Source organism: Patagioenas fasciata, chromosome 2, assembly GCF_037038585.1.
Source record: "Patagioenas fasciata isolate bPatFas1 chromosome 2, bPatFas1.hap1, whole genome shotgun sequence".
In the NCBI taxonomy this organism is placed as follows: Eukaryota; Metazoa; Chordata; class Aves; order Columbiformes; family Columbidae; genus Patagioenas; species Patagioenas fasciata.
In genome coordinates this window covers 154,637,538-154,655,344 of record NC_092521.1, presented here as the reverse complement: position 1 = coordinate 154,655,344, position 17,807 = coordinate 154,637,538, and the positions used below count along the sequence as shown (strand labels likewise).

At 40.0% G+C, this 17,807-nt stretch overlaps 1 protein-coding gene across 12 annotated transcripts in view; it reads left to right on the top strand.

The window, feature by feature from the left end:
- Nucleotides 1-17,807, top strand: part of PARD3 (par-3 family cell polarity regulator) — a 459,106-nt gene that overhangs the window by 277,668 nt on the left and 163,631 nt on the right. For all 12 annotated transcript variants that reach the window (XM_065830909.2, XM_065830908.2, XM_065830907.2 and 9 more), the window contains 3 exons: nucleotides 2,270-2,458; nucleotides 2,940-3,110; nucleotides 14,289-14,439. In XM_065830909.2, coding sequence (XP_065686981.1) covers nucleotides 2,270-2,458; nucleotides 2,940-3,110; nucleotides 14,289-14,439 — 511 coding nt within the window. The remainder of the gene's footprint in view (nucleotides 1-2,269; nucleotides 2,459-2,939; nucleotides 3,111-14,288; nucleotides 14,440-17,807) is intronic.

Sequence of the window (17,807 nt, the reverse complement as noted above, 5' to 3'; positions counted from 1 at the left end):
TCGAAGGTAAATTTACAGTTACTGTAGTAAAGAAGAAACAATATCCTTACTTTGCTTTTTTGAATTACCTGTACATCCTACCTTGGCTTTGTCTCTCTTTTGGCTCTCAAGCTTTTATTCCTACTATTATTTATTAAGGAATGTGGAAGTGGTCAGTGTTACAGGAACTAAAAGATAATGTGCGTCTCTCTGAGATTTTTTTATTGTGTAGCTACCTGATAAAAGATGCACTCAAATGTATCCTGTAAGTAGTGCTTCTGTGACCCAAACAGGCAAATCAGACTTATAATTTTCCCCAAAATTGGGGCCTTTTTTTAGGTTCAGTATTTTTTCTATGGACACAGAGCACCTTTCCCTTCCTGACAGCTAGCACAGACCGTCACAGCCCAATAGATGCATTTGGATAATGGGATTCATAAATGAGCCAACTTAGCTGTTGCACTCGGATAGGAGTGTAATTTTTTTTTAATTGATGAAGCATTATGCTTTGTCATAAACGAAAAACAGAGATGAGCAAATAGTGTCTAATGCAAGGGAAGGGGCTGGTGAGCACATTAAGGTTCATGCTTTTAACCAAGTGGGAAAAGATAGAGCTCCTGTTTTTCTTCCCTCAGCTGTTCTGGTTCTCTCAGCAGTCTGACTGCCTTCCCATGTGACATTTTCACATTGCATTTCTAGGTCAGTGGTGACACAAGTAGCATGCTTGTGCCCAAATTGATCATCTTAGTCTACTGTACACCACATGGCTTTCACATCCATCTTTGCCATAGTCTGTGTTTGGATTTCAGAAAAGCCTGTCAGCCTTGCCTTTTGTCAGGTCTTAAGAAACAGGAGCGGCTCAGCAGGCGCACGTTAACTTCTCATGTGTCTTGTCCTGCTACACGTATCTGGGAGTAGGAGAAAAATAGGAGTGAGCTTTGCAAATAGATGAGAGTGACAAGGGAAAAGTCAGTATAAAATCAGTGTTATAATGGATGTGATATATTTGCTAAGATTGTTAAAAAAATTGGACAGATTAATTCTTCCAGGGAAGAACTGCTGACTGTTGGACTTTATTGTGCACCTTCTGGTGGATGTTCTCTTATTGTTTCCCTTTTATGTGAGTGAGAAAACACCAGCACATTTGGGTTCATGACCATCTTTCTGGAGGCCAGGTACTGGGCCATTGTGGAGAACTGCCTCTGAGGGCATGGATTTTTTCTTTAATATTTTGCTTAAATGATCAAGTTATAACTAAAGTAGTTATAAACACTTTATTATAACTGGAAGGTGTCAGAGACAAGTGGATAGTGTCTACTGCAAAGGACAGGGCTGGTGAACAGTCCACCCCTCCCATTCCTCCTTTTGGCAGCAGCCTGTTGTGCTTACGCAGCGCAGGGCCTGTCTATTTTCTGTCCAGGGTGCTGTGCCCACACCTGCTGTCCCCACAAGTGCCACCACGCTGTGGGGCCCCCTCCCTGCCCACCACCACCCCAGGTTCGGCGGGAGGTGAAGCGAGAGGCCGGTCTCCTGCACTTGCGCGGCCTGTGGGTGCGCAGAAGGGTGTCGCTGAGCTGGGACACCGGCACGTCTGGGACTGTAATTCCTGGTGTTCAAAACCCGGGATCGTCCCAGCTGGACAAAAACTGGGTGTGGAGGGCAGCAGAGAACCAAAGATGTGAGTGAGAGGACAGAGGTGAAGAGCAGAGCTGGGAAAGGCAGGAAGCTTGGTGCTCAGAGCCGGATTTGACGCTAAGCTTGGCAATGGCAGAGAGATGTGCTGTAACGGACCTCAGCTGTGTAATTTTCTGTTTTTCTGAACACAGCTAGTTTTAAACAAAATGAAGTGAATGAGTAAATTTTGAATTTAATTTTCTTGTACTTAGTTTTTCCCCATGACTGCAAAGCTGCCACAGATTATGGTGGTATTTTTCAAATTCTGTAGGTTTGCAAGTAAGAAAATATTTCTCATACAACTCTCCTTTGGCTAACGAAATAACAGATTACATGTGAGTTGGTGTTAATGGCACGTTCAGTAATGACACATGATTCAATTATTTTACTAGACGGCAAAACACTTAGACACAGACATAAGACATTTCTGAATCCAGGCATCAGCTGGAGGTGATTGAAAATACAGTATTTGCACATGTTTCTTCAAATAATTACTGTGGAAAATATTGTGGCATTTTAGTTAAAAGCAGGGGTTTTTAATGCTAGTAGCTGTGGAGGGAAGATATTTCCCAAAGAGAAATGCTCCTCTATAATCCCATGCTAATTTTCCCGACAGAAAGCAGAAGAAGAAGAGCTTGTCCTCACACCTGATGGCACCAGGGAATTCCTGACATTTGAAGTTCCACTGAATGACTCTGGATCAGCTGGACTTGGCGTGAGCGTCAAAGGTAACCGGTCAAAAGAAAACCATGCCGATTTAGGAATCTTCGTCAAGTCCATTATTAACGGTGGAGCAGCATCCAAGGTAAGAGGGGACATCTGTGTACTTTGGTCTTCCTCAGTTTTCCATAACAAGTCTGTTTGGAAAATAACCACAGATTCAGGAAGAATGAGATTGCTCTCTAACTACCTTTTTCCAATTACACCATCAGAAGTAACATTTAGATTTGTACTCAGATTCACATGTTTGCACATCCCAGGATTTAAACAACCCTTACAGATCGTCGGGAAGGATATGAGCCGTCTCTGGTACAGTTCAATTAGTATGCTATTTGTGCAAACATGTTATGATAATAGCTTGCAGTGCAAACCTATAATTGGAATAGACATTTCCTACAACGGCTGCAGTGGAAGCTATTATACCAGTGTTCATTTGGCCATAAACTATTAGGACTAAGCAGAGTTGTTTGATTATTTTATTTTAGATTTTTTTTTTCCTCTCTCCAGTAGACTAAACTTCTTTTGGGCATGTTTTATGTAACTGGCTATAATCTTTCATTTTCCAGGATGGCAGGCTTCGAGTAAACGATCAATTAATAGCGGTAAATGGAGAATCGTTATTGGGCAAAACAAATCAAGATGCAATGGAGACCTTAAGGAGATCCATGTCCACTGAAGGAAATAAACGGGGAATGATCCAGCTCATTGTGGCGAGGCGAAGAAGTAAATGCAATGAGGTAATAGGCTTTTGATATTGGGAATGGGAGTTTTCACTTCCAAGGCATTTTTGTTTATAAGAGATGTCATGATTCCTCTGAGACCTAGAAAATAATATTTGAGAAGCTAAAGAAAGAAAGAATTACAAAATTATCTGAATTTCAGTGTTAGACATGCTAACCTTATTACCAATCAATAAAGGTTTTCTTTTGAGTATTTTCATCAATGAGTAACAGGAAACACTGAATAAAACTATATTGATTTTGTAATTGGATCCCACTGTTTATGTGATTTTTGTTCTTTGGAGTTTTTTATGTAGGTCCATTGAATCTCTCGTTTATAGACAGTGTTAACTGACTTGCTGCTTTGTCACTTTCAGTTTTTTTTAATTAAGAGTAGAGCTCTTACATTTCATTATTGTATTTTATCTAGGTAATTAGAAGTTCCATGTAAAGATTCTGCAAAACTTCATGCAAATATTTTTGTTATTTCAGATTTTAAGTATGTTGTGTCTTGGCCTTCATTGCAGGGAAGCAGGAAATACTAAATTCAGGGTGAAGTGGCGATTCTTTTTCTGCTAGCATTTGCAGCTTCTGTCTCCTCCAGTGTAGCGTTAATGTGTTGATGTTTTGAAACATTTTCATGATTTCCAATAGTTTATCTTCTAGATTAATGTAAATAATGCTATATAGTAGGAATATGTGGGCATATGATACTGAGAAGGACTGCAGATGCCGTGGAGGACTGAATGAGACTTAAATATGGTTTTGACAAATTGGAGAAATGCACTGCGTTAACTGGGGTGCAGTTGAATGGCAGGTCAAGAAAGCATCTGTTTCTCAAGACATCTAAAAGTCATTCTTTCATTCCTGTTAACACCAGTAAGGTCTTATTGAGGAAGTTATTTCTTGAGCATCGTGCTTCAAAAATGATGTGCACAAATTGGTTTAGTACTGCTGATCTTGCCTGGGGGAAAAGGAATGGTTTATTTCTTAATGCATAAAACTGATCTTTAAAAAATTCGAGTCTACGGTGTATTACAAAATCATGTTTGAAAAAGATGCCTCGCTGAAAGTATTAAGCTCCTCTTGATTAACTGCTTATACGCAGCTTTAATACACATATACACAGGTTTATATATACATGCACTGCTAGAAAGACAGTTTGGGTGCAAGGTCCTCATTTGGTGTTGAAGGAATTCTGACCATTTTATATTTGGTTATGTCCCGTTCTAGCCATAATTCTGATCTGGGACTCTAGAAAGCACAGACTGTCCTTTGGAGACTGTTTCTTATTCCTATCCAATTTCAGATGCATAGAAAGGGTGAAGTATTTTAGATCATTTCTGTGTTTAGATTATTTTTTTCAGAAAGGATGTGGAGGATGTTCACTCTTCTCTTAGTGAAAGTCCTCTAGAACAAATGTATCAAGATGATGTTTGCAAACATGATGGAGTAAATTGAGCAGTGATGAACCAGAGACATTGGTCCTTAAATCCGATAGAATTTTTGCTCACTCAAGTTAGGAATAGTTTGGTGCCATACATCTGCTTGACATTTAGTGGGATTTATTTTGTAGAAATCACATTCCAAAAAGGCACAGCTCTGTGTACAGTATATCTGTTCCAAGGTGAAAGAACTGATTTTAGAATCAGATATAGATACACTGAAATGTATCTCTATAGGGCCAGGATAGGGACCTCTGTCTGTCTGGACCTACTTTACATTTTTTTTCTGCGTTTTCTCAGCTCCTTAATAAGCTGGTGCAATGAGCCATAATGATTTGGGAAAGTGATGAAGTGTAATTGTTGGTGTAATGATCATCTTTACAAAACAATTTTTGTAACTCTTTTTTCTCAGAATTATTGCTGTCATGACATTCAAAGGAAATATGATGTCAGTATTATTTGCATATTTTAATATGATGAAAGCACAACTTGCATGGACATAAAGCTGTTTACCTGCTGAGCTGGCAGTATTCAGGAAGGTGGTTTTCTGAAAGTCTGGCAATACCCAGATTTCAATGAAATGAAAAATGAAGAAAGAATTTGCAATTAAACTCTAGATCTTTATTAAATAATTGGACGGATTTAAACTTTTGATATTATTAATCTGATATAACACTGATAAGCTATGATAATATTATGTATGTATCTTGCATGAATACCATTAATGAGTACGGCATTCCATCTTCTCAGCCCCTGGGTGATGGATGTGTGACCTGAGACGCAGCTGGAGAGCAGCGTTGCACACCTGGACATGGCAGTGGTACCCGCCTGCCCAGGGAGCATCCGACATTGGCCGTGTCTGGCAGGCTCAGCTATATTGTGCTTCATTCAGCAATGTAGATTATTTCCATGTGTTGGCACGCAAGATGTCCCTTTGGAATGTTCCTGTAGCTGCCACCAGCCTAGTATACAGTCTCACCAAAGATTTTTAGTGTTAGAACAAAAAATAAGTGACATCTGACTGGCTGTGAATTCAGGAGCTTGCAGATGAGAAGTAAAACCATGAGAAGGGCAGACCCTATCTTGATAAATCACACCATTTATCAGCATTTTCCTCAGAAATTGAGTTTTACTGTTTTTTCTTAAAGACAAAAAGAAATGTTTAGCTTTTGAGAAAGTATTTCCCTGTTAGTTTTCATGCTTTTCTCTTTCTTTTGGTTCTCCAAAGGAGTCACCATAAAATAACAACAAAGATCCTGTTCAACCGATTTCTTTCCGGTGTTGATTCAACATTGGGTGTGCCCAGTTCATGGAAAAAACCTTGGCTTACGCTCTTGTTAGTCTCGCAGAACCAGAGTTAAATGGAACAAACTTGATTATATTCCCTTTTGTATATTGTTGTCGTCAGTTTTCCCTCCTCTCCAGTGGCGTGGCCAGTCCTGCACTGCGGTGCAAGGTCAGGACTCAGCACCCTGGGAATCCCGGCCATGCCATGGAGCAGCCACTTGTCTCAGAAAGGGAATCCATGCGAGGGGTGACAATGCCAATGCAAACAAACAAACAAACAAACAAACAAAACCACAACAGCAAAAAGAAAAAAAAAAACAAACTTTTTTTTTTTCCTGGCTTTAAAGCCAGTAATAACTTTGCATTTGCAAAATCAAACTGAGTTGTTTTGAGATAGCTAGGCAACCCAGTCTACTTTATTTTGGTCAGTAAAACTGAGTTTGAATTGGATTTTAAGAAAGTTGGTAGTATAGGTACAGTTCTTTTGATTTTAATATTAATTTTCATAATCAACCCTAAGAATTGCGGGGGGCCGGGAGGAGAGTTCATTTGACAGGACGGCTCTGCAGAGCGCCATTCTTCTGTGTTTCGGTTCTGAACCGAATTTTCACATGCTTTTTTATTTTGATTGCTGCCTAGAAGAGAGGACGTCTCAACCCCTGTTGTCCTGGGTTTAGAGAGGCGTGGACAGTTGCCTCCAATCTGCTATGCAGGAGCTGTTTCTTTGTCAGAAAGCTTTCTTAGGCTTCAGAAATCAAAGTCTACTTAACTTGAGCATGAAACTGTTTCAAAACTTTGTGAAGTGACCCCTGATACTCCTTTTTCATGCCCGTATTATTCTTGTACAGCTTCACCAGTTCTCATGTTGTAGACTAAGCCTCCAAAGCAATTATAGTAACCATAAAAATGTACATAAACACCATAAGAGTATTATCCTGTCTTCAGAGAGGTAGTGAGGAGATCATTTACATCATCAGCGCTTACATAACTGTAAACTCAAAAGAGACCACAAACTTCCCAGAAGGTAAAAAGCGTTTTTATGCTTTTGTGGTTTTACTGAACTGAAGAGTTGCCTGTAGAAAGAATTTCCATACAATCACCAGGAGATAAGAGTATAATCCATCTAGGTTTTCAAGTGAACTATCTTGTGGTAAATATTGATATAAGCATGGAGTGAGTGGTAGCTATGAATGAACTCCAAGCCAAAACTGTGTATCTGAGTTTTCTCCTGTTTGTATTACATCTACACAGAGTACAGTAACATAGTTAATTCTGTAAGCTGAACTACTATGAACCTTACAAAGCTTTGTTTAATATCTCAGCTACTCCAGACAAAATCACACAGCGAGTGTAACAAAAACATTTAGTTTGGGATTTGGATCTATCCAAGGTTCCCTTCCCTCCTTTCAAAAAAGTTGAAGATGCTGTCCAAATTTATGTTTTCAACTTTCCACCTTGCCCTCTGTGATTAGCATTGCGTGTTGATTCTTCAGCTTACCTTTATAAGCACAGAGAGACTTTAAGGTCCATTTCCAAAGTTGTGCAGACAGTGGCAAAACTGGGAAGAATAACAATAGTAGTGACTTGATATTCGTATATGGCCAAATTTAACACTTCAGTTTTCAGAAGATGTGGCCATCAGACTTTTAGATCTTTAACTCAGAGCTGACATTTTAAAAATTACTAAGATTTAAAGAGAAACACTGGTGCTCCTTGAGCCATGTTCTGTTAATTAGTGATATTATTATGATTGGCCTTTATGGGCAAGCAGCTGCTGGCTGTGTGGCCGTAATGCATACACAGCGCTGAGGCTCGACTGTCAGGCAGAGCCGTGCAGCTGGCGACAGTATGTGCTGATTCAAGAAAATAAAGGTAATTGTTACTTTTGGAATCCTGCTGCTTTCAGTCCTGCAACCTGGACAGCTGAGGGGCACAGATTGCTCGTCTGCGCTCTGTTCATGTCACACACAGGCAGCACTTGTCTGCCATTAAGAGCGAGAGCATCACCATTTTCCTCAAAATGAGAGATTTCAAGGTGTTTTTTTTTTCTCTCTCTCTTTTTTGACAGAATTGTCAGAATTTGTCAAACCTGCCTGAAAAAAAAGGTTTGAAAATGATTTGCAGATCCCCAAATTTCTTGCTGCGTACCTGTTCATTTTTGTTCCAGTTGCTGTGTTGAAAATGGAGCATACTGAGAAGTGGAGAAACAGTCATGAAAGCAAACCATATAAGGATCTCATCTGCTGTTTAAATAAATTGACTGGTAGACAGATCATTGGGAGAGACTTTTCAAATGAGTGGCTTCATTATAAAAGAAAGGAAACATCTATTTTTTCCAGTATGGGTGGAAGTATAAAACATTCAGCATCATTTTTCCCTGCATGCATTACCTAGTTTCCTTCTTCGAAATTGATATGACAGATTTGTTTTTTTTTTTCCTTTTCTCACTAGATTAGTTTTGTGACACCTTTCTGGAGTTCATTTAACTATCGAAAAGGCTTTAGTATCTTCTCCAAAATGGTGTTTTCACTGTTCACTGCCTTTTCCAAGTCACTGGTAAAGCTGCTCACAAGGCTAAGCCCTGATTCTTGGGGAAACCTATAGCTGACTCTTCTCCACCCTGAAGACTCATTTTGTTTCCAATCTAATCTGCCAGATTCCAGTCCAGAAAATTAAAACATAGTCCAGTTCCATGAAAACTTAGTTTCTTGAACATCTTTGATATGATGCCTTGTTAAATGCTTTTTGAAAATGCAAATATGTCATGTCCAATTCATTGCCTGAGAGCTGGGAGAGCTTACTGGCACCTTTGTGCAATTCCAGCATCCCAGTGAGGCAGGATTTCCCCATGGACATCTACATTCCCCATGGGCTGATTTCCATCACGGTCTGTGATCTTACTCATAATTGTAAGTGCCACCATTTCATCTGAAAGCAAGTCAGACACCTGGTCTGTTGTTCCCAAGATCCCCTGTAGATATAGAGGCAAGCCCCAGCCCTCTGACACCATGGCCACTTGTAACAACGTGTGGAACATTTTGGCCAGCAATTATGCAGTTTCACGGTTGAGTTCCCTCAGGGTTTTTGGGAGAATGCCATCTTACCTGGGCGACATGTTGACTTCTCACCTACCACTTTGGTCCAATGGTCCCTTGTATTTTCTTCTGACTGATCTCACTCCTCTCCTCATTTGCTGCAAAGAATGGGGTCAGGTGTGGAAACCTCCCCAGTACCTTCAGCAGGAAAAACTGAGGCAAAGAAACCATTGATCTTCCCTGCTGCAGACTTGTTCCTCGGTAGCCCTTTCACTCTTGCCATCAAGGGGTCCAATTCATTCCCTGTATGCTTTCCTGCATCCAATGTCCTTAGTTAACATTCTACCTTGAATCTGAACATCCTCTGAAGGGTGCTCCTTAAATTCTTCCTTCTATCTCTCAGTTTCTTGGGATGTATTGGTGTGGGGTTTTTTTGACTGTGGCACCTTTTGCCTGAGCTTCTAATACTGGAGTTGTTAATGGTCTCCTTTGAGGCCACTGCTGGTCTTTCTGGTGCATGATTTTCAGTGTATTTAGGTAAACTTCTAATAGTAAACATCCCAAGAAATATTTTTAAATAATAAATGTTAGTTTTTGGGAAAGAATGTACATGATTTTCTACTTTGTAATATCATGTGTCTTCAGTTCTGCCCTTCTGCCTGTTTGCATTTATTTTAACTTACTTTTTGCTCCTTTATCTGTTTTCTATCCTTGGTATCAACTTACAAGCTCTGTCTTGGCCCAGATTCTCCCCCATGCCCCATAACCTACCATCTAACTACATTTTGCAAAGTTGTGCGGGTTCCCTCCCACCATTCTGAAATCATTTTTTGTCTTCTGCTTGCCTTTTGATGTTGTCAGGACAGGCATGTAGTATTTCTTGGGAACACTGAACTCATTTTACTTTTATTAGTGCATGATTGTGCATGTAAGTCAAACACGACTCTTTTTACTGGCTATTTACCTACATTATCACGTCTTGCTAAGTCTGTCCCTGAAGAAGGATCCCATTTTGGGTGGTTACAAAGAAAACCATATTTAATGTTGGTAGTATTGTTGTAAAAGTAGCTCTGTTGAAAAAGGAAGCTGAAGCATTTTGAACATCTTAGCCACAATACACAGATAAGAAAGGAATAAGAAAGCCTGGAGAATAATTCTGTGCAACAGAAAGAGCTTCAGTACTCTGGATGCAGTGTAATGTATAGTAGATTTGCATGCTAACTTCTTTAAAACCCATAATGCTTGCAAGCCAGTGTTTGGATAATTTACTTTCTGAAGGAAAAAGGCAGTCTGATTATTGTTTCTTTTTATTAAAAAGAAAAAAAAAAGTTTGTTTATGTTTTGAATATTTTGGCAATGTTCTTATGCATAAACTTTTTTCATATTTATGTGCATAACTTCAGATGGGATGGATGGTGGTGTTTAAGTAAAAAGCACCACATTAGTTGTCCTTTTATCATCTAGATAAGCAGCAGCTGGGCTAGTTAGTACAAACAGTGCTTTAGCAAACAGCTGGTTCTTATCTGAATGACAAAGGGCCAGGGTAGAGACCTTTTTTATTTAAAAAAAAAATCTTGTTTCTATTTTTATTTTGAGAGAATGGAGAGAAAAGGAGCTGCAGGCAATCTGTAGCACGTGAGGGTTTATTGCATTTTTATGATTATGTTCATTCATTATAGATCAGCGCTAGGACCCAGAGAGGGAACTCTCTCTTTTTAACCTGAAGAGGAGAAGGCTCAGAGGGATCTTACCAGTGTCTATAAATACCTGATGAGGGGAGTAAAGACAACCAATCCAGACTCTTCTCAGGGGTGCCCAGTGCCAGGATAAGAAGCGAGGGATAGAAACTGAAATACAAGAAATTTCTGTAAACTTAAGCAACACATATTCTTCTGAGAGGGTGGTCAGCCACGGGCACAGGTTGCCCAGAGAGGCTGTGCAGCCTCTGCCCTTGGAGGTGTTCAAAACCCAACTCAACAAGGCACTGGACAACTTGTTCTTTCTGACCTTGCTTTCAGCAAGAGGGTGGGCTAAGATAATCTTCAGTGGTGCCATCCAACCTGCACCTCCGTGACTCGGAGCCATCACACCAAGAAGAGCTTGGGCTCAGGTCGGCTGTTGGTAGGAAGTGTAGGGGCAGTTGGTGCCTCACTTGCCTTGCCGGGCCTTTAATGAAGGTCAGGAATTCATACATCTTTGTTTATGTTACCTACTCTTTATCAGTTAATCAACTGCAATTATACTGGATAGCACCGATATCAGCTAAAGGAAGGAACTGGAATGTGTAATTCAAGCTCTTTATTAGAAATACATCAGGAGGAACTGCTTTTTATTTGAACTGCAATCTTGCTTTGGACTGTCGGTCTCTTTGTCTTGCCCACAGCACAATTTCCAAATTCAGTGTATTTTTTCTTACACAAACTTTCTGTTAACAATGTAAGGAAATTACTTTTTTTTTTTTTTTTCCTGAGAGCCAGTTATATAATTCCTGTCTAATATTTGCTGGTTTTTAAAAGGCTTTGTCTCTTCTATAAAATATAATTGGCTGTCAATACCTTTGTTTAAACCCATCTTTTAAGATGCTAATTAGAAATGGAAAAGTTTTGAAAGTTTTCTCTAAGAAAATGATAAAATACGTGATTCACTTTACAAAAAGCGGCCATCTAAACATACCACTTCTGCTATTTCTTTTATTTACCCTGTACTTTACTGCATTACCAGGAGTGAATTTCTATGTATTTCTCTGATTCAGAGCTTTCTTCTTGTCAGTATCTTTCTGAAAATCTCTTGAGACCTCCCTACAAATGAGTTTGAAAGTTGATGGGTTGTCACATGAAGAAGGACTGTGCGATATCGCTCACTAAAAGCTGGACACTTGTTACATAAAGTCATCAATACAGCACTGGGAGAATAAATCCCAAAGCACTTTGATATTTTCACACCTTATTTAAAGGCAGTGAAATAAAGGTTAGTTTATTTAATGCCTTTACCATGCAAGTTTAAGCTCTCAAGCACTCTAATGTTGCTGTGCTTTTTTTTTCTTACAGTATTTCAGAATTTAACGTTTATATTCTTTTTGAATTTGCCTTAGATTCCTTCATAAAAGAGTCTACAAATATTGTTTAATTTACTTTTCAGTGAAGCTGTCACTTGTAATCTGCAATTTAAAAAAACCAATAAAACAAATCCTCATTTCACAATTTAAACCTTATTGAGTCTAATTCACTTGCACTGCAAGTTTATTATTCTCCTGCAGCTTGACGTGCCTCCAATTGTAATTGTGTTGACCCTCCGATGCAGTAAATCTCCCCAGTGCTTATCAAACTGGGAGAGATAAGTCTACAATTTGGAACTTCATTAAATATCTCATTTATATTAAACAGATGATGGCTTTGAACAGAAATAATAATTTTTACAGACTCTGTAACCTCCCAATTGTGGTCTCCTCAACTTTGTAATGCGACGTTTCGCAAACCTCCACCCGTCCGCGTACCGGGCGTTGCGCCAGCGCCCGAATGTCAGAAGTTGTTAGTCCATCGGGCTGACTTCAAAGCCTCCGCTGTAGACACTGTGGCCGAGTGCTTTGTAGCCCTCAAAGGAGATTTTAAAAAAATCTGTCACAACATACATTTCTTAGTCATCTGGGGATTGCGGGCGGAGTGATTAATAATGGGCAGCTGTTTAAAGAAGAAGAAAACAACCAACAAACGTGTTGCTTGTTATTGCAGTTCCTGAAACTATGAACTACTCCTGTCGTGCTTGTTCGGAGACCAGTCCTTGGAATAAGCCCAGTTCGCAGTGGCTTCAAAGTGTTTGTAGCGTGCTTAGTATCTTACAGTATCTGGTCCCTGCTGTATTTCAATACATATAAAATATATGCTTAAGGACATTATTCTTGAGGTTTAACTATACACTTCAATAAGAAGAGGCGGGTTGGTGAGAACAGCTAACACTTTGATGTGTGAGTTCATACAATTACCCTGCAAAACACGTCTGTTTCTTAATATTTGTTTATTTTTTTTAATAGTGCTGCGTTCAGTCCCCGCTGTTTAGGTGAATTGGTTTAATGGTCTTGGCGAAGCTCCTCCGGTAGCATTGCCAAGTACAGCAGGGTGCTAGAGCTCAGGTGAACCCAGCACTTCAGGGGCAGGCAGGCTGGATGGTGAGAGGCCTGGGTGATGGTGTGGGGAGTCTCTGCTCTCTCCAGTGAGCAACTGGGCGCTCATGAATTGGGCATCTGAACTGACCAGTGAGAACATGGGCGCTCCTTCTCCTTGCTCCCAGGGCCTGTGTGGGCATCAGAGCTGCCCGTGGCTAATGGGGTGCCTAAAACCAGCTGAACAACGCTGAATTGTTTTCTTACATTGCCTGTCATGGGCACTGCTTTCCAGTGGGGCTTACTGAGGAAAACCCGACTCCTTCCTCTCGTTTTGAAAAATCTGAGAGGCATATGCAGGAAAATAAGGGGTGACCAGCTTCTGCAAAGGCGGAGCTGAGAATTTGCTCAGAGGAGCCTTCTGGCAGAGGGCATCTGGGGCCACATGTGGAGTCTTCTCCTCTGTACATGTGACCAAGCAGCCCATCTCCATCTCTTCTTCCACCACCTACCTCATCTGTCTTGTAACATACTGGGGAGTTCTGCCTGGGGTCGTGGTGGGCAGGGACCCAGCAGCTCCAGGAGGTGATGGCTGGGTTGGGGGGCACCTCGCGTTTTGCCTTTATTGGTTTCTGTGGCTCTGCCTGGGTGCTGCAGCAGTGCCAGGGATCACAGAAGCTTCCAGACTGAATGAAGCACTCAAGGTTTTCTGTACCCTGCGGACAGGAAAGGTGAAGCAAATAACTCGCCATAAGTAGAAGAAAGTTAATGTGAAGCCTGACTATTTTACGTCCCTCCCTGCTTCTGCTAACTACAAAACATTTGAGTGTTTGCGTATGGGTTGCTAATATGTGTGGTGCGGTTTTCTGGGGGTTTCCACAGTGAGTACATTTGAAAGCAAATCGCACGACTTCAAAAAGCATCAGCAGCCCAATTCCAAATAGAGTTCCTGCTCTGCGCTCCTGACAGGAGCCTTGTTCTGACAGGCTGTCAGTGTGAGAACGATGGCCCAGCTGTCTGCCTGATATTGCTGAAAAAAGCCAAAAATATTCTTAGGAAATTATCCAACAAAGAGACACCAAAATGCAGTGGTTTTTTTCCCCAGTTTTCTGCCGAAGGATTTGAAATTTGACAGGGCACCATGGGAGGTGTAGTGTAAAGTGGCTTAGAAAGTTGGTCATTAAGCAGAGCTGTCATTGCAAATTATATTTGTCCGGTGTGAGAAGTTCTAGCTCATTTGGTGCCCAGACAGGTCTAAGCCTTAGGCAAGTTGTTACAGTTCCCCCATGCTGCTAAATGGACCCTGGGCGCTGATTTTCCTCTCTCTGTGCAGCTGGAGTCACCTGGGAGCCCCTCAGGGCCAGAGTTGCCCATAGAGACCCTGCTGGAGGACCGGGAACGGAGGATTTCCCACTCCCTCTACGGTGGGATCGAGGGGCTCAACGAGTCACCCACGAGGAACGCGGCGCTGAGCAGGATAATGGGTGAGTCAAATCAGCTCTGCTAATCGGGGCGTGCTTTTATTCCTCTCTGTGAGTCATTGAAGGGTGATTAATGCAGCATGGGAATTAGAGAACGTGGAGGTTGCACCAACCAACTTAAAATGTGCCTTAAAATTGTTCCACGCAACCGTTCTGGATGGTTAATGGGAGAAAGTCAAATGGAATTATGCAGTGAATTTCATATCCTGTGGCAGGTCACAGAACAAACAAGGGGTGAATTTAACATAGTTTTTCAGTGTCTGGGACAATAAATTATTGGGTGGTCTAGTCTCCGTGTTGAGCCTTCATTCACATGAAAGTCAGTGAGTCAGGGCAATTTATAACTAATTTCATAATTTCTTGTCCTCTGTTTCAGTCATACTACAATGTAAAAATAAATAAGGCGAAGTTGCATCCATTTATGCTAATTTGGGTGTTTTGTTAATTTGTTTGAATTTTTGCTTTGCAGGACATGAATTTTAAAACCTTATAACTAATTTTAAGCATCCCTTTTGTAGATTCTGTGCCATGCCATGGGCATGGCCCCAGTGGATAATGAGGTTATTAGTGATTGCTCTGCAGCAGTTCAGCTTCTGATGTACAGAGCTAGGTAATAAAGACTTGCCTTGCCACGGGAGTGGACAGATTTACTGACTAGCATGGGATTAGTTTGAAAGGATTTTCAAATTTAAACACAAAAAGCAGCTTGATGAAAATAGCACCTGACAGAAGATGTGACAATTGCTTGCTTGAGTTGCAAGTTTTAAACATAAGACCTGGCCATTAAATCTGGGACTTTTTAGTGTGCTTGACACACAGAGAATATAGTAGAAGATGCTGCTACAAACTTGATATGAAGCAAGACTGATCTTAGTTTTGAATTCCTTGAGATTGATTTTCAACCTTAGAAAATGAAAGTCCACCATCTAAACTTTTTCAGTCAGCAGTTTGTGTATATTTTTCACTCTGTTTTGGGGTAGTTTGAGGACTTTAAAAAGATACTTTTTTGTTTGTTTGCTTGCTTTTTCTTTGTGGTAGTGGAATAACATTGTCGTTAAACTCTGAAAATCCAGAAATTTGCTATTCAAGTTATTTCATCGATTAAGTATTTTTTGCACATTTGGTCAACAATAGTTAGAAATAAATCATATTCTGTTCTATTGCATTACATTTTGTGCAGCTTGGAAGAAAAATTGTATTCCTGAGAATCAAGGAAGTGTGAAGCCTTTTTATCTGAAGTCACGTTGTTGACAAATTTAGGGAGTGTCAGAATAATTTGGAGTCTTTAGCACTGCTCTCCCATAGAAGGGACTGGTTCTTGTGGTGTTGAGATTTCAGATAAAACATTTGCAAAGCACTGCCCTCTGTTTTTCCCATCAGCATTGCAGAGGATTTACACATAGAACTCATGTAAGCGTTAATGAGTTATTGCTTAAACACCTTGTCCAGTGATGGGAGAGGAAACCCTGAGAGAGTGTGTGTGCATGTGTGTCAGCAGCGTGGTTTACTTCCACACCAAAGGAACACGGGGCTCGTTGTGCTAAATACAGTCTGGTATCATCCGTTTAACAACAGACACTAACTGATGTTTCAACAAAAGAAAAAACAGTCTTTCCAAAGCTCTTGAACTCTAATGCTTTAGGATATCTCTCTAATGCAGACATAGGGGAAAAAATCCATCCTGCATTTTTTGTTTTATAACCTGAAGTTGATGTTTTGATTTCTTCTGAATCATCATCTTTATGTATTGTTTCCAGAAACCAGGAACTACGTAGAAAATTGGTTGTTTATCACTTAAATATTATGATTCTTTAGTGGGAAGCACATGGAAAATCAAATTGTGCCTGAACATCATAGTAAATGTGAACTAGTCCAGCATAACAGAAAACTGGTCTTGCCAGGACTGGGTCATTTCCTGGTCTTGCCAGGACTGGGTCATTTCCTTTTACATTTACGGCAGTTTCATGGAGCTGTCATGTTTAAAGCCAGGTTTTAGGCAACAGTCAGTTTTCTGATATTCTAATTTTTCTGAATGGATCAGTACCACGAAGTTAAAACCGCAGTGTTTACAATCTTTTGTGATATTATTGCATGCATGCTTTCTTGCAGCACCACACCAGTGAAGTATTGGTACCTGTTGGCAGAGATAGGTACAGTTATTTGGCTCAGAATAGCTGAAACTCATAAGACTCGAATAATTTATTATACAGTGGACTTCCTGTCCTATTAGAACTGATAATAAGAAAAAACTCAGTTTTGTTCGTTTGGGGTCTTTTGTTGTTTGTTGTGTTTTGTGGGGTTTTTTAAATATTTTTTTTCTTTTCATGGGAATGTATATGTGGTATTATATTATTCTGCCAGAGTTTTCCTCTGCTCTTGAAAATTGACCTAAAAGTGAGGATCAGTCCTAAAAATACTCTGGCTGAGGAAGACTGGAGGTCCCTACCTTCCCGTGCCAGCCCTGCCCATGAAAACGACCCAAAAGGGGTGGTTTATGTAGAGCTGCTTCCCTTGAGTGCCCTCCACGTATGGAGGAGCTCTCTGACTCACAGGGTCTCCGAATCACCTCTTGTCTTTTTATTTACCCCTCAATGGATTTAACTATGTAAACTTTTAGTACTCTCGGTACCTTGTGGTGAGGAGGTCACGATTTGATTTCATGTGTGAAGGAGTAGGTCTTTCTGCTTCTTTTGCTTTTGGGTGAAATTGATGGATATTGAGTTTTCTTCCCTCCTGAGTTAGATTATTGAGAAGTGATAATCTCAAGGTCTGGAAAATTTTTGCTGTTTCCAGTCATTGCTTAAAGCTGGAACGAAACTTTTAAGAGACATTTGTTTCTTTTAAGTGTATCTAATGTAATTTTCAGAAAAGGTGTTTAAGACAATTTCCTTACTCTTTCAATCCATAACTGACAGCAAGAAGTGGTTGTCAGAGTCTTGCTGTGATAGTGGCAATAAAACACCAATTTTGGAATGTGATTTAAATTATGTAGAATAATGTTTGCTTATTGCAAAAAGGCTACATGAATCTTTTAATGTTTCTGATGATTATATTGATCTACTTTTCTAGGTAACTATTGCTTTTTCACTTTATAATATTTCACTGAAAATTTCTGATGGAGAGGAGATAGTGCTTTCTGTTTTCAAGGAGTGATATTTTTGTTTTAACAAGGTGTCTTTTATTTATACAAATTGGGTCTTCTAAGAATTAGAGGGCTATAATAAACCCTTATATTTAGTTAGTTATTTTTAATATTTTCAGGTTTCTTGCTGGTGGTATGTTCAAAATAACATCTGTGTTATACTGGTTTGCTTGGCTCTACGATTAAAAATTCAAGTCTCTTCTGATACACCATTCTTGTATGTCATCCA